The sequence below is a fragment of the Eurypyga helias genome, unplaced genomic scaffold, assembly GCF_000690775.1.
Source record: "Eurypyga helias isolate BGI_N326 unplaced genomic scaffold, ASM69077v1 scaffold17633, whole genome shotgun sequence".
In the NCBI taxonomy this organism is placed as follows: Eukaryota; Metazoa; Chordata; class Aves; order Eurypygiformes; family Eurypygidae; genus Eurypyga; species Eurypyga helias.
The window spans coordinates 32365-46321 of record NW_010240733.1 but is presented as its reverse complement, the minus strand read 5'-3'; the positions used below and the strand labels follow the sequence as shown (position 1 = coordinate 46321).

Below are 13957 nucleotides of genomic sequence, written 5' to 3'. Positions count from 1 at the left end.
CCTTGTGTTTCCTTCTCCTGTTGCTAAATACCTCCCTTTGATCAGATTCTTTCCATCATTCTTCTCCTTTCCCTGTCACATTCCCCCAGTTTTCCTTTGGTCTGACATGTCCTTTAAATTTTAGGGGTTTAGTTTTGTTCCTACCTTCTGTAGCAGGCCTGGAGAATTGTGTCTGCCTCTTCTCGCCATGTGCAGCTGGGAGTTTTGGCTATAATCATCCCAAATAATTCTCCTCTCTTCCTTAAAACCTGTACCACAATGGCATGACACATCTTCTCCACCTGCCTTTCAAACTTCTATCATCTTGGTTGGGAAGTCCTGGACCATGAAGTTCCTGGCCTAGTTATTTAATTTTCCTGAGCTAATGATGTACATTAAATTTCAAATTGTTTACTGGCATTTTACAGTTCTTCATGAAGAAGGAAAAGAGTACTTACAGTTTTACTCCAGGTGAGACCTGTGGTATGATGCTCTTTGATATAAGCTTGAAGGTCAGACCAGATGTTCAGATATGACTTCACCCAATCAACATGGCGTGCATCACTGTAAAAACAGAGACGATATTTATATGTATGAATGTCGGTATTTAAAACCAGAAAGCATCGCTACTCTTGCTTAAAGCAGGCCTTAAAGCTGTTAGCAGGCATCCAGCCAGCTCAGTGCTGAAAATACTGAGGCCTACTACACTGGAAAGCTTTTGGATCCTTCCAAAAGGAGGGACAAACAAGGGCAAAGGATGCCTCTAGCACAGAGTGCTTCCTGCTGGAAGGGTGTGTGGTCATCCTCCTGTTCAGGCTCAAAGTCAACTGAAGAAGCACTGAAGGTATATGCAGCTGTGCAGAAGCTACCCAGACTCAGTCTCAGGGTGTTGAATTTTAGAAAATTAAATATCTGTGGGTACTGTAAGATATTCTAGCTGCCAAGTTCAAACGTAGCCAAGGTAATACTGGATTGTGTTATAGTCATCAGACTGAAATATTTATACATCAAGAATTTTTGAAGTACAAGTCACAAGTTGGCTCTGGAATCATTATTTGGAAGGGTTAGTCTTCCGATGGGACAGTAAGTGAAAACAAAAAATACGTACAGAGAGAGAGAGAAAATGCTTGTGGAGATGGAGTCCTTACTTAGGATGATCCAGAAAAATATTATTACTGAATTATTAGTGACAGCTGTGGACCAAATGCTCACAAGGATTTGGCTGTCTACCTCCTATTTATTTCCTTTGGAGTTTGATGCTTAATACTGCTGAAGACCTGTGTCAGCAGGTGTAATCCAAAGCCTATTGAAGTCAAGGGAGAGCATTCCACTACTCTGGAAGACACTGTGATCTGATTCAGTGAAAAACAAGAAAATAATTCCTTATTAGGGGAAGAACTAAATACCTAAATAATGTACCCTTTCTATATCATTATGCAAGATGTTTTCTTCTCCAGAATAAGTACTTCTAAAGCCACACTGTAAAAATCTTCAGTTACCCCAGTAAGTACCTTCAGTAGGTAAACTAAGGCTTCAGGAATAATACATAATGTATATGCAATATAACATATGTTATATATAGTACATAACAAATTTTTATACATACACTCTAAATAGAAATAAATAGAAAGGCTTTTTATATATGTAAAGTTTTCCTCGCTAAAGAGGAAAAACTCACTGCAAATGCTGTTCTTCACTGGGATTTAAAAATCAAGAGGCAAAATCTGGCCTCCAGAAGTACCCAATCGACAGGATTTATACATGACATTTTAAAGAGGGCATAGGAAGGATCTGTATTTTTTCTCTTTCTCTGTCAGCTCACAAATCTCATTCATGGAACTTTTCTGTGAATTCCTTGTGCTCTTTAAGAACAATGCAGTGGTACAGAAAAACCCCAAACATCTGGGAGCTTCAGAATAAGACACTCAGTTGTATACACCTACCACCTAAATGCACATTTTCAAGGGAAGAGCGAGAACAGCAACAATATGAGTGCACAAGTGAGACAAGGATGCATAGCATCTTGCTAGCCACACACTGATATGTAAATATGCATTTGCATATAAGCTTATGATGCTGGAATGACAGAAAATTAAATATAATCCTATAATTTGCAAGAGAGTGAAAACCAGCCCTTCTAGTGCTGCTGCCATTCTCACTGCAACATGCTGCAGGTCAAAGATGAGGAGTGGAAAATATACTACTGCAAGCAAGATTTTATCAAATGCTTTTTAGTTTATAAAATGCTTTCTGTGGTAACACTGTAAAACCTACTGGTATGGTTAATGCTCTGTTCTCTGGCTAGGAGATACTGGTGCTTGGCAACATACCTGTGCTTGTAGTCCTTTAATACCCTGTTAGTATAAAAGGTAGCAGCATCATTCATCTCCTTGACATAAGGGCCTGGTTTAGGAGACTAGGACCATCAACCCATGGTAGCAGGAAACAACAGAAGGAGAAAGGAAGTAAAACATTAGTCAGACACCTTCCCTGATGTATTAGGTATATTATAAAACAGCTTCTTGGGTGTAGTAGACTGAAGAACTAAGCAGATGAGACTGCAGAGTTCTGCAAGATCTGGAACTATGCTGGGCCACCCCATCCAGAAGCACATTTGCAGCCCTCCCAGCCATCCTGCGTGTCACTCACCACTGCTATCCAGCCAAGGGCAGGTATGCTTTCACTGACAGCCGAGAGGTGGTTGAACATTTTACTTCCTCTGTTCCTTTCTCTGAAGTTCTGGATTTCCTGAATCTTCTCTGATATTGGCTTGAGAAGCATTGCCACCTCATTCTTAAAAAACCCAAAAGACACTGCTGTTAAAACAGGTAGTACGAATTCATCCTGTGGTGTAACACTGTCCTCCCTGCCCATTGATTTAACAGTTGGAAAGAAAAGTCAACATATTCTCTGCACTGAAGTAACAATTTAATTACCATGCTCTGGTTGGAGCAGCAAAATGCAGAGACATTAAGAATTAATAATGTGTCACAGCAAAGATTGTTCTCGGCACTGGCAGCATTTTTACACGCTGCCCAGGTTAAGACCCATAGAGACCCAGTATCTTAAGATCAGCAGAATGCTTCATGTGATAGCCATGGAACATTGTGAGAGTCTTTACATGGGCTTGAGTTTTTCATGTTATTAACCATGTTCTTCTTTCTGTATGCACCACAAACTACTCGCTAGGTTAGTGGCCTCCTATCATCTGGCAACAAGACTGAGACAGTAATACGCTGAAAGCAATTATCAATTTTAGCTTCCCCTATTGCTAAGTTTTAATGTTTTAATTTCCTTTGGCTTCAAGTAATGTGGGAGGATTACTGCCTGCCAGCCATGGTTTGGGGAAATTCTCCTTTGTTAATCAGAAACGAATGGTATCCAGGGGAATGACTGTTGAGCGGAAGGAATAGTGTCTGGAGTGAAAAGCAGAATGAATGTAGAAGCTATCCGAGCTCTTTCCTGTGCAAAGTGAATGCTAATCACACTGGCCCAGCGTCTCAGAAAAAATAATTTAGAGCACCAACTTACTAGGAATAATTCTTCCACTCCGAAACAACACATCGAGGGACCAGAAGTCATCAGGTTACAACCGAACAACTGCAGTACCTTGCTGCCCTACAAAATGTTTCTATAAAACCACTACAATTCTTTATTGCAAAAGAATGGCCACAGAACCCATAGTATGTCCCACCAAAAGAGTGCACCATGCCAATTTCCCTGGCACTTGACTTGTAAATCACTCCAGATGCAGCAGAACTAGCTATTTTTTCCTACCTTTTCTCAGAACTAGTTGTTTCATAGAATTAAATGCTTGTTGGAAACGACTAATCCTCATATTCCTGAGGACTAATGCTGTCGTGACACACGGAAAGACCATGTGCGCACATGCGCTACTCGACCTCTGTCATGTGTACGTACATTTCACCCTTTCGCAAGACCTTAGCTTTGCAGAATTTTATGTCACCTTAAAATAAGCATGTTTGCTATGGATCAACATAGGTCAAAAGACACTTCCAAAAACGGGACAAAAAGGGGTTCTGCATTTTTAAAAGAACTGTGGTCCAACTATGGAGCCTTAATATTTTAGTGGTACTGTAATTTTGAGAAAAGCCTAGGCATCTAAAAGGCATGGGGATATTTGGTCTTTACAACAAAGCGTGTTGGGGGAAAACAAATATTTACAGTATTACTGGGAGATGAAAAGATTTTTTGTTGATGGCTTAATGAGACCGTCATAAGTCATTAAGTGTGAAAAAGGCCTGAAACCTCCATGATTTGTGGTTCTTAAAAACTGATTTTGTTGCCATAACATGATAAAGCCTGCAGGAATTCTGCTTTCTAATTTTTGCTTGTTTACAATATGCTGCAGCTGGTTTGTTCTTTCTTATTTTGCAGGGAAATCTTTCAAGTATGACAGTAGTTAACAAAACTGAAATTTAAGAAAGTGCTTGTTCTGCTTTGATGTTATGCCAGTTTTCCTCCCATAAAGTCGAAGGGATATTTACAGTCCTTAGCTTACTGTGAATCTTCATGGCGCAGTTCTAGCCAAAAAGAATATCAGGCCTAAAAATACAGCTCCACAGATGCCCAGTGTATCCAGGAAGCACTGGGAGGCAGCACGTTTCTGTGGATAGGGCACAAAAGTGAGAGTCCATAAATGGGGGTTCTCTTTGCGGCCCTCCCACCAAATTATCATCAGGTTTCAGGAATGCTGTGTTACCTTTCTATGCTTCAACTTCTTATATATGAAATGATGCTAATATAGCTGTTCTGTTTTGTAGAACACCGTGAAATCTACAGATAATGTGGCAAAATTAGGGCTAAACATCATCCTGAATGGTACAATAAGACCCATGCCTCCTCCTACGCCTGCTAGAAAAACAGCCAACCACTTCTGTGAGGGTTTTCTATCAGTGGTACAGACAGAATTTCTATCCCTTAGAACACAGGACTTAATCTGTCCAGCGAGTCAGCTGTTTATAAAAATGTAGTGGATTTATGTAATTTCACAGAAAAAGTGCCCTGTGGGAGTTTAAAAGGTGGAATATATGTTGCTGAGGAAACTATCTCGAAGTAATCATTCCCTGGCCCTGTGGTGACACCAGGAAGAGCCACACAGGGCCTGAGGCTTTGCTCAGCTCTGTCCCATGAGCTGTAGCAGGAGAACAGTACCCTCTGCCTTCCCTTCGTCCTGGTCTGCAATGGCTGCTGGCGGGCTGCACAATATGTGCGTGTGCGTTTGTGCAAGCTTCTTGTGATCCAAGTTTCTGTGTAAAGGTTGGACACAAAGGAATACTGCACTGCAAGGGGTCACTTAATTGAGTCCTGCCTCCCTGCACTCAGTTCTGAATTTTTAGTTACTGATTAAACTGCAGATGAATTATAGTGTATATGGCATATGGGCATAGAAAGGCTCATTAATTCTGGCAGTAATCAGTCTTGTTTGGCTTTACAATGCAGAACCAGTTGTGCTGAGGGTTCTAGAAGAATACTCTCTTTATTGCAATGAATATTAAACCAGCTGGTTGTTAATAAAATGATTGTCTATACTGTATCTCTAAGAAAAAATGAATTCAAGATGAATCAGAGCTGTTGGAAAAACCTTCAGCATGCCTTTGGCATGTACTAGATAAAATTTCCTGTCATTTAAGACACAGCACAGTTGTTTAACAGATATTTAAGAGTCTCTGTATAAAAACCATTCCTATATCGGTTTTGCTCAAATGCTTAAAAGTGCAACAGTGGCACAACTTAGAAACATTAAAAGTAATTCCCAGTGTCCTTTTTAAATAATTATTAAAACCAGATGGTCTTTTAAAATATTGATACCTAAACAAACTGGCCAGCTTTGATCTCTATCTTATAATCCTTCTTATAAAATCAAGAGTAGTAAGACTGCTGCAGTGATTAGCCAAAACGCTCCAAAAAAGTTACAGCATGCAACAAGAACTGCCTTAGGCTTCTGCTTCAGAGACTTAACAGTCTCAGCCCAGTCTCATAAAACAGCCTGGCATAGCGGTATTCCAAGAGACCGCACCAAACATACTTTCTTCTCCTTCACATTTTTTTAACACTCACCTGAGAAGTTCCCAATGTGACAGGTTTAACAGGACTAGGGCACTGGGATTCACTTCAGGAGAATGATCAAACTTTTGGGTTTTGTGATTTTCGTGGTTTGCCTGTGAAGTCACACTAAACTGAGTGGCTTGCTTAAACTCTGGCTGCTTAAGCCAGTGATTACTTGAAAATCTCAGCTTTCATTTTAGAAAACCGGTATTTTCTCAGGACCACTGCTGTCCAGAAACCTGCCAGCATGAATCACACAGGCGCAAAACCCAGCAGGTAAATAAAAATACAGTTTTAAAGATCTTATGTATTTTTAAGCTAATCTTACACGGTTTTGAGGGGTGAGATTGTTTACAGAAGAATTTTTATGTTGACGGGCAGCAACAGAATTTGGACCTCACTATTATTGTGTATAAATCAACCTGACTTATTATGAAAAAGCCATGGCAGGGGAACAAGTACCCTTTTAAGTTATGCTAATTTTACTCAGCTGCAGCCAGAACAGCATGGCTACAACCTTTATTCCATGGTGTACAGTTCTGTTATTTTCTTCTGTCAGGTCAAAATCCCCATCATACTTAGATTGTATTTTTCACAGGCAAGTTTGAAACATGGAGTTGATTTCACTCAGCCGCCTTTGTATATGTTGGCAAGTAGTGCAGCCTAATAGGAAGGGTTCTGTAGCACAAAGCAGTTGGTGCCGAGGGCCTGACATTCACACTATATGTGTTTGGGGCGGCAGCTGTTTTGGACTAGCTGTAAATCGTGGTTTAGGTGCTGTCTGGGAGCGTATCTTCCATTTAACTTCATCAGGAAGGTACACATTTTGTACAACCTACAACTGCTGTACAGCGTGAATCACAGCACAGTAAATGGGGCTGATCTGAAGGAGAAATACAGTCCCACTGTGAACTAAAACCCTAATGCAGGCACAGCCATTATCTCCGCAGACAGCCTAGTACAGCCTCATCCCACAGTTCATCATTTCAAGGGGTGAAAGATGTCAGGGATAGCGTTCACCACACTCAGTTCTAACAATTTAAAAGGTAAGCATCTGCTCTCAGCTGAGACTTGATTCCCTCTATTGTAAGTGAAGAAAGAATTCCCTGAGGAATTTTTTCCACCTATTAATAGATGTTAGAAGACTATGTAATGGAAGACATTAATAGATGTGAAGACTGCACTCTAGAGGTGCTGCCAGTCACTGTAAAGAGAGCCTAGAAAGACACCTTACACAACGTGCCTACCTTGACAGTTAAAGCTGACGAGCAGAATCCCATCCTCTATCTATAGGAGTAAGATACTTGTAGCTTCAGTACCAGCGAGATGCACTTCTGCTATGGGTGGCTATGATTTTAAACTACAATAGTTTTCCCATATTCTGTATTTTGCAAAGGGCAATCTGTAAGGAGACTTTAAAATTTAAGTTAGTCCTTTGTACATATGTGGTTTGAGGCAGTCCTCTTTTTTTTGTTGTAGCTGTGTAGCAACTGTCTGAAGGGAATCAGTGTTCAGATTTGGTGGCAGAATAACCTCTTTCTTCGTATATATAAAGTATTTTTTTCCAGAGATCAATCTAAGCTAGTTGGTAACTTTAAGACCCCGAGTGCTGCATCTGGATTACTCAAATGCATACTTTTTTTTAAATTTTCCCTATTACTTCCATGGTAAAATACTACCAACTTCTGTTGGCAGCTGTCAAACTGTTCTTTCAGCACTGCCTATCTCCATCTCTCCTTGCAGAAGGTGTTTCACATTTGTTTTTGCTCTTAAAATTGCGGTGTAACCTACTGCACCTTAATCCACTGCCTTCTCTGCAAGCATTTTCTGATTGGCAGCAGAGACCGTCAGTGAGATATTTCTCTACGATTACCACATTCATGTCCTTCCAGTATTCTGACATTTTCAGGGGTCAAAAGTCTCCTCCTAACTAACTACAGAAGGACATTAGTTTATTCTGGTCTTGTTTTCTTAGACTGTAAATCTCGAACATGGTGGTGGAACAAGTGTTGGATTTGTTTGTCAATACTACAGGTTTTGCCACTTGAACTCGCTGCCATGCAACAGCAGGACTATGACACAGAGAGGCAAATCTGCAGAAATGTCTGGTCAGCTTCATAATCACAGAAGCTTAGACACATTTGTGTGCTTCCAAAGTGACTTAATTGGTATTTGGCTTTTATTCCTCTTAGATAGCACATAACTTCTCAATCTGACAGCTGATAAGAGCTGTGGCAATTTTGTGCTTTGGGGGGTGGGGCGGGGAAAAGAGGACCAAACCATAACCCCACATGACAAATTACTAGTTCAGTCATTTGTGGGTTTATTTTGAAATGTAAACTCTGAGGGAGAGCAAATGGAGAAGAATGTGAAAGACAAATAGCTTCTAACCAGTGGAGAAATCCAGGGCCTGATACAAACCGACAGGACTCTAGCTGGATTTTGAATGGACTTCTGGATGCTCTAGATAGTGTTTTCCTGTCCACTACAGCTCTCCAAGGGCAGTACATTCAACAAGGAAGGGTCCTCCTGCTTCAAGCACCCAGGCAACACCCCGCACCTAATCAAAAAGAACAATTACACAAACAAACAGTTTTCAACTTTTTGATTTACTACTCTCAATCTTTGCTGCTGTAATCTCAGTCCATGTCAGGGGGGCCCAGGGCATTCCAGATAGCCATGTTCTGCCAGAAAATGGTGTTCTGTTGAGCCACAATTGTCTTTTTCACAACATCTGAGATCTGACGAGTCTTGACTAAGGGCAATTACATTTCATACGGGGTAAGTCCCAGGACAGGGATGTTAGATGGTGCTGCCTTCCAGCCTTGAATGTTTCTATGTTTTATCTGGGATTTCCCCAGAGCAAACTTTAAGACAGCCAGGTTCTAATAAGCACTCCTGGAGTCTGCATAACTTTCAGAATTCAAAAATCATTGGTTGTGGTCTGATTTAGACCAAAGTAAAATTGGGAAAAAAAAACCCAAAACCAACAAAACAAAGCAAAAAACCCCATAAAGCGCTGCATTTCAGTCAGCTGTATCCCCAGTGGTTTCCCTTTTAGAAGATCAGGAAATCCTGGTCCAGGAGGCCCAGAAATCTGGGGAAATTGGGTAGCACAGAGAAAGGAGTCTGCTGGTTTGGATTTTGTTTAGCAGAAATAAAGAATGTGATACTTAATGGGGAAGGGAGTGTCCCATCAGCATAGCTCAGTGGGATCTCAAATGGTGCAGTCTGAATACAAACATTGCTATAGGAACTGAAAAATAGCCTGGTGGTTTTAGGGCATTATTTTAGGACACAGCAGAATTCCAGTAAGAGTCTGTAGGCTCCCCAGAATTGCTTAGCAGGTATGTCAGATGACGAGCTAGACAAAATACAGAGTATCACCTCAAATAGCGTCTTCCTTGTGGGGTGATGCTGCACTTAGTCCAAGTATAAACATACTGGAGTAAACACGCGCAAGAAGCCTTTGCTTACTGGAGCCTGGTTCCTGCACAGAGCATGAACTGCCGGAGAGTCTGTGCCTGGTGGCGTTGATGTGAGCCAGGCTAGAGGTGGGCAGTAATGTGCACCTCTGACTCTTATTTCTCATCAATACAGGCTGGGAGATGTAGCACTAATCGTGGCCCTTCTATATTCCCTGGATCCCTAAGTCTCTGGACCTTCTTACAGCACTGCCCCTGGGGCAGAACTGAATCTCAAACACATCCATCTTTCCATTGCAGTGTCTATTAACCTGGAAGTCTGGCAAATACAGGTGAGGAAAGAGAAATGGTACAATGGATGCCAACAGATGTTAACTAGATCAGCAGAAAATATAATGAGCTTGAGGCCGGTTAATTGCAATCAGGCACCTTTGAGACAAAATTATGAGATAACAGGAGTCAGGAAGCTATCTGGAGGCTGGAAATATGCTTACAATGAAGCAATAATCCAGAATTAAAGTGGATCTGAAACCAAGTAAGAGTTTGCAAGGATATCGAAAAATGAGCCTGTGCACACTGTAAGGCAGCGGGCTGGATGCTGAAAACTGTGGGTTGGTCCGTCACTGTGGCTCTGACCACAACTCGCATGCAGTTGTAGACTTGCTGATAACAGAAATATGTCAACAGTTTAGCAAGATTTCAGAGAACAGGAGGGGGGAAGGGGTTCCCTTTGGAACTCAGGACTCTCGGGCTCTATCCATGTCATTCTTGGCACCTTCTTTAACTTTGAGACCTGAGGACCTTAAAAGGACTGAACCAAATTCTTCCTTAAGCTATTTCTAGATACAGAGGTGCAGGTTTGCAGCAGTCAACCAACGGAGTAGAACGGCAGCAAAACTTGGCTCAAACTCATTTGCATAAGTAAGTAATAAATTAATGAGGTGAGAAGTATCCTGCTCTTCATATTTCTGGAAAACAGTAAGGGTGGTCCCAGTAAGTATGCGGAAAAGTAGTGGGAAATGGAATGACACAAGCAAGTCAAGGTAATTAGAAAACAAATCCTGCTAGGATACAGTAAGAAGTCCCAGGGGTCCTGTTATTGAAGTACTTTAAAAATAGGAGAGAGAAAAAAATGAGCAATCCTGCACTGACAGAGAGTAGGGAACTGTAAATCTCCATCTTTGATTTCTACATAAAAATTCTGAAAATGAGTCCTTTATTCAAAGAAATTGCCACAACTATTCTGTTCCTACAATAGATTTTTTGCTTGTCTATAAAAAATTAAAAACCTCAGGATTTGTTCTCATGGCTCTAAGTCGAACTTCACACACAGTTTCTTGGGTGTCAGGACTTATTTCCCTTTCCTAGGAAAAAAACCCCCTCTTTTACCTCACACTTTCTTCCACGCCTCTCCTCCCACCTGTGTGTAGAATCTGGTTATTTAAGCTAGGCATGGAATGTTCGTCTGCACAGTGTTAGTAATTAAATCCATGAGCTCTGGCAGTCATATGAACTCAGCATTTTTTTAAAATGAGAAATTATGTAATCATTTATAGCCTGAACAGCATGTGCCATTTAAATCTCTCTGTAGTACTTCTTGCCCTGAACATGCTCATCCTGCATATGTTTATACTGATTCACAGACAAACTTATTACCTAGTTCCCAGTATGGGAACGATGGATTATTCATGCCCTCAAAGCAACTCTTAATACTGTTTGAACTCTTAAAGTGAAAAGAAACAACTCATAAAGAGCAGACAGCCTATAAGTTACCATTCACAAAGAATTCAGTGCAATGACTTTGAGCGGTGATCTTGTATGGCAGTATTCACGATCCTAAATTTTAAAAAAATTGTGGAACGGATCAACTTGCTCAGGAACACATAACTTTTAAAATTATTATACAATAAAATAATAATGTTTCAATCAGAACTGTATTTGGCTTAGAATATGGGGAATAAAAAAATCAGGTCCAATCTATTTCATGTTTTGTGAAGGCTTATGTTAAAATACATTTTCTGATTTGCTCAAGCAACATGTAAATGTATAGTCTCAAAATACCTTTTTAAGCAACTTCTCACAGAATATAGCAATATTCTAATTTATTTTCCATTCTCATCTGCTCTTTACGATCTCATACATAGTAAACAATTTACAATAGGCATTTTTTTGCTTTAATGTTTGAAGTTTGGCGTCAGAAAACAATTTCTAGTAAGTGGATGAACTGAAGAATCCCATCCGGCTGAATGAGCCTGTATCCAGGAGCTATTAGCTGGGACATACGCAAACAGGGATATCAACCGGTGGTTTTGTCATGTGATCTCTTCCACTGCGCACACAAATATAGAACATGACCATAAAAAGTAACAGAACATGCTCTCTGCGAAGTAATTTATTGCAGTGGATGCTAGATTGGTATGCCAGCTGGAATTACCTTCTCGGCTCCTACTATTTTCACATACACAGATAATAAAGGCTGTGCACTGCAACAGGTTCCAAATGAAAGAGATATCATTATTAACGGGAAGCAAAACTCTGCAAAAGCAACTTCAGTAAGCTGAACTGTTTGAAAATGTTTGTTAGTGACTCATGGCAGGAGTTAAAGAGCTAAATGAATACTAGGGCTTCAACATTTTCATAGAGGGGAAAAACCACTGCTTTTTGTATGAAATACATTTCTCTCTGCTGAGCACAAAAAACCCTGAGGATTATTATACATGTAGGAGCTTTCTTTTTGTTTGAATTCCTTATTCAATAGTTTGTAAGCTGGAAGAGCTTAGCTAATTTATTTTTCCAGGGCATTTTCCCCTCCCTCTTTCTTTTTTTAAAGGCACCATGTACGACATCCCAACATGACAGGAACTCAGTAAATCCCCTCAGTCTCCACACGGCTGTCTCTGAATGTCTGCAAAGCTCCTATGCCATAATCGCAACTCGCTGGCTCATTCACAGCTTTACATTATAAAGCAAACAGTCTAGACAGCTGAATGACAGAATTACTCTCTTTTCTCTTGCATTTATAGATATGCTGTCATCTTCATTTGCTTTTCTCTACCCTGTGCATTCTGATACACTAATGGTTAGCTTTCCTGTTTGGATTCCACACTGACTCCGGGGCTCTGGGCTGTAAATACAACCAGAGCCCAGATGACATCTCATGAATAAGGTGCTGGGGGGCCAGGGGGCGGACCCCCGCTTCTTTCCTTCTCCTGGGTTAGCTGGAGATAACCAGCTTTTTCAAAATGGTTAACCAGTATGGCCTTACAATAGGATTTTTTTTCCCATTGAGATGGAGATACCTAAAGCCCAGTGTCTGAAACCATCACTTTCTGCAGTGGGAAATACTGATCAAGTTGCACAGAACAGGCAGCCTTCAATTATTTTCAGGTCTGTCTATAGTATAGTTGAATGTTTCACTGCAAAAAATATGTGCAAAAAAGAGAAAAAGAATGAACGACAACACGTGTTTGGATGCCTATAAAAAACACGTACCTAGCAGTCTTTATGTTAAAATCACTTAAGTAACTGGACGGGGTTTGTTCTCACTGAGAAAGGAACTTCAGTCTGTAATATTCCTGATATTTTAACTTCGGAATGATGCGTACACACACCTCATGTGGCATTTCCCTGGTGCTAAGAGACAGTTAAATGATAAAAGTATACTTTCTTGCCTTCAACAAGTTGCGGAGATCTGTGCAAGCCTGATAACGTGCAACTAAGACCTGTTCCTGGCTGGGCCTAAACCACAACATGGATACATGTGGCCAGCTCTGGTGATGTTTATAGTGAGATTTTTACTATTTGTTGCTTTCTTAATGCTTTTGTAACTGTCATTCTGGATTGCTGGAGAATTAATTTTTACATTAGCTCTTTTTTTTTTTTTTCCCTTGCTCTGTTGCCATTTTTTAAATGCAAGTTTTTAAGCCTTACTGTTGAAAAAAATCTTAAGAGCCTTGACTTGAGGTCAGAAAGTCGAAAGGCTGAAAGTGGGGAGAAGCTATTGCTATTCTCACTTGAAAAGCAGAGAAAATCATACTGATCGCACATCAGCACAGGAGGCGAAAGAGTGAGCCACGGCTTCTCCTCTTATCAGAGCTGGGAGAATACCAACACTTCCGAGTAGTACGTTATATTATGGGCCATCAGAAACTGTTCATTGGGGAATATTTTACCTATGAACATGAAGAGTTTTGTGGGCCACTGGGTCCAATTTTATTCACAGCCAATATAAATGACTGCTTGAGGCCTGTACCAATGGGAATTTTGCCTGTTCTCTGTGAGTCATGACCCACTTTTACTCTCTGAGATCAGGGACAGCTGGAAAAACAACTGATCCCTTCTTGCTTGGAACTCTATAAATCTAGTATCTCTTGGAATATCTGTACTTTTTTTTCAGCTTGAGTACCCTTGCCAATAAAACATACTGATCAGAAAAACTTTTAATTTATGTCTCCAAGAAGAATGGTGAAAGCAAAATTTCAATA

At 40.5% G+C, this 13957-nt stretch overlaps 1 protein-coding gene across 1 annotated transcript in view; it reads right to left on the bottom strand.

Moving 5' to 3' along the window:
* Positions 1-401: 401 nt before the first annotated feature.
* The window catches only part of LOC104507311 (adenylyl cyclase-associated protein 2-like), a 35535-nt gene continuing 21979 nt past the window's right edge, over positions 402-13957 (bottom strand). Inside the window, exons 4-6 of the mRNA XM_010148546.1 lie at positions 2629-2772; positions 2310-2395; positions 402-543 (exon numbers count right to left, since the gene is read on the bottom strand). Coding sequence (XP_010146848.1) covers positions 402-543; positions 2310-2395; positions 2629-2772 — 372 coding nt within the window. The remainder of the gene's footprint in view (positions 544-2309; positions 2396-2628; positions 2773-13957) is intronic.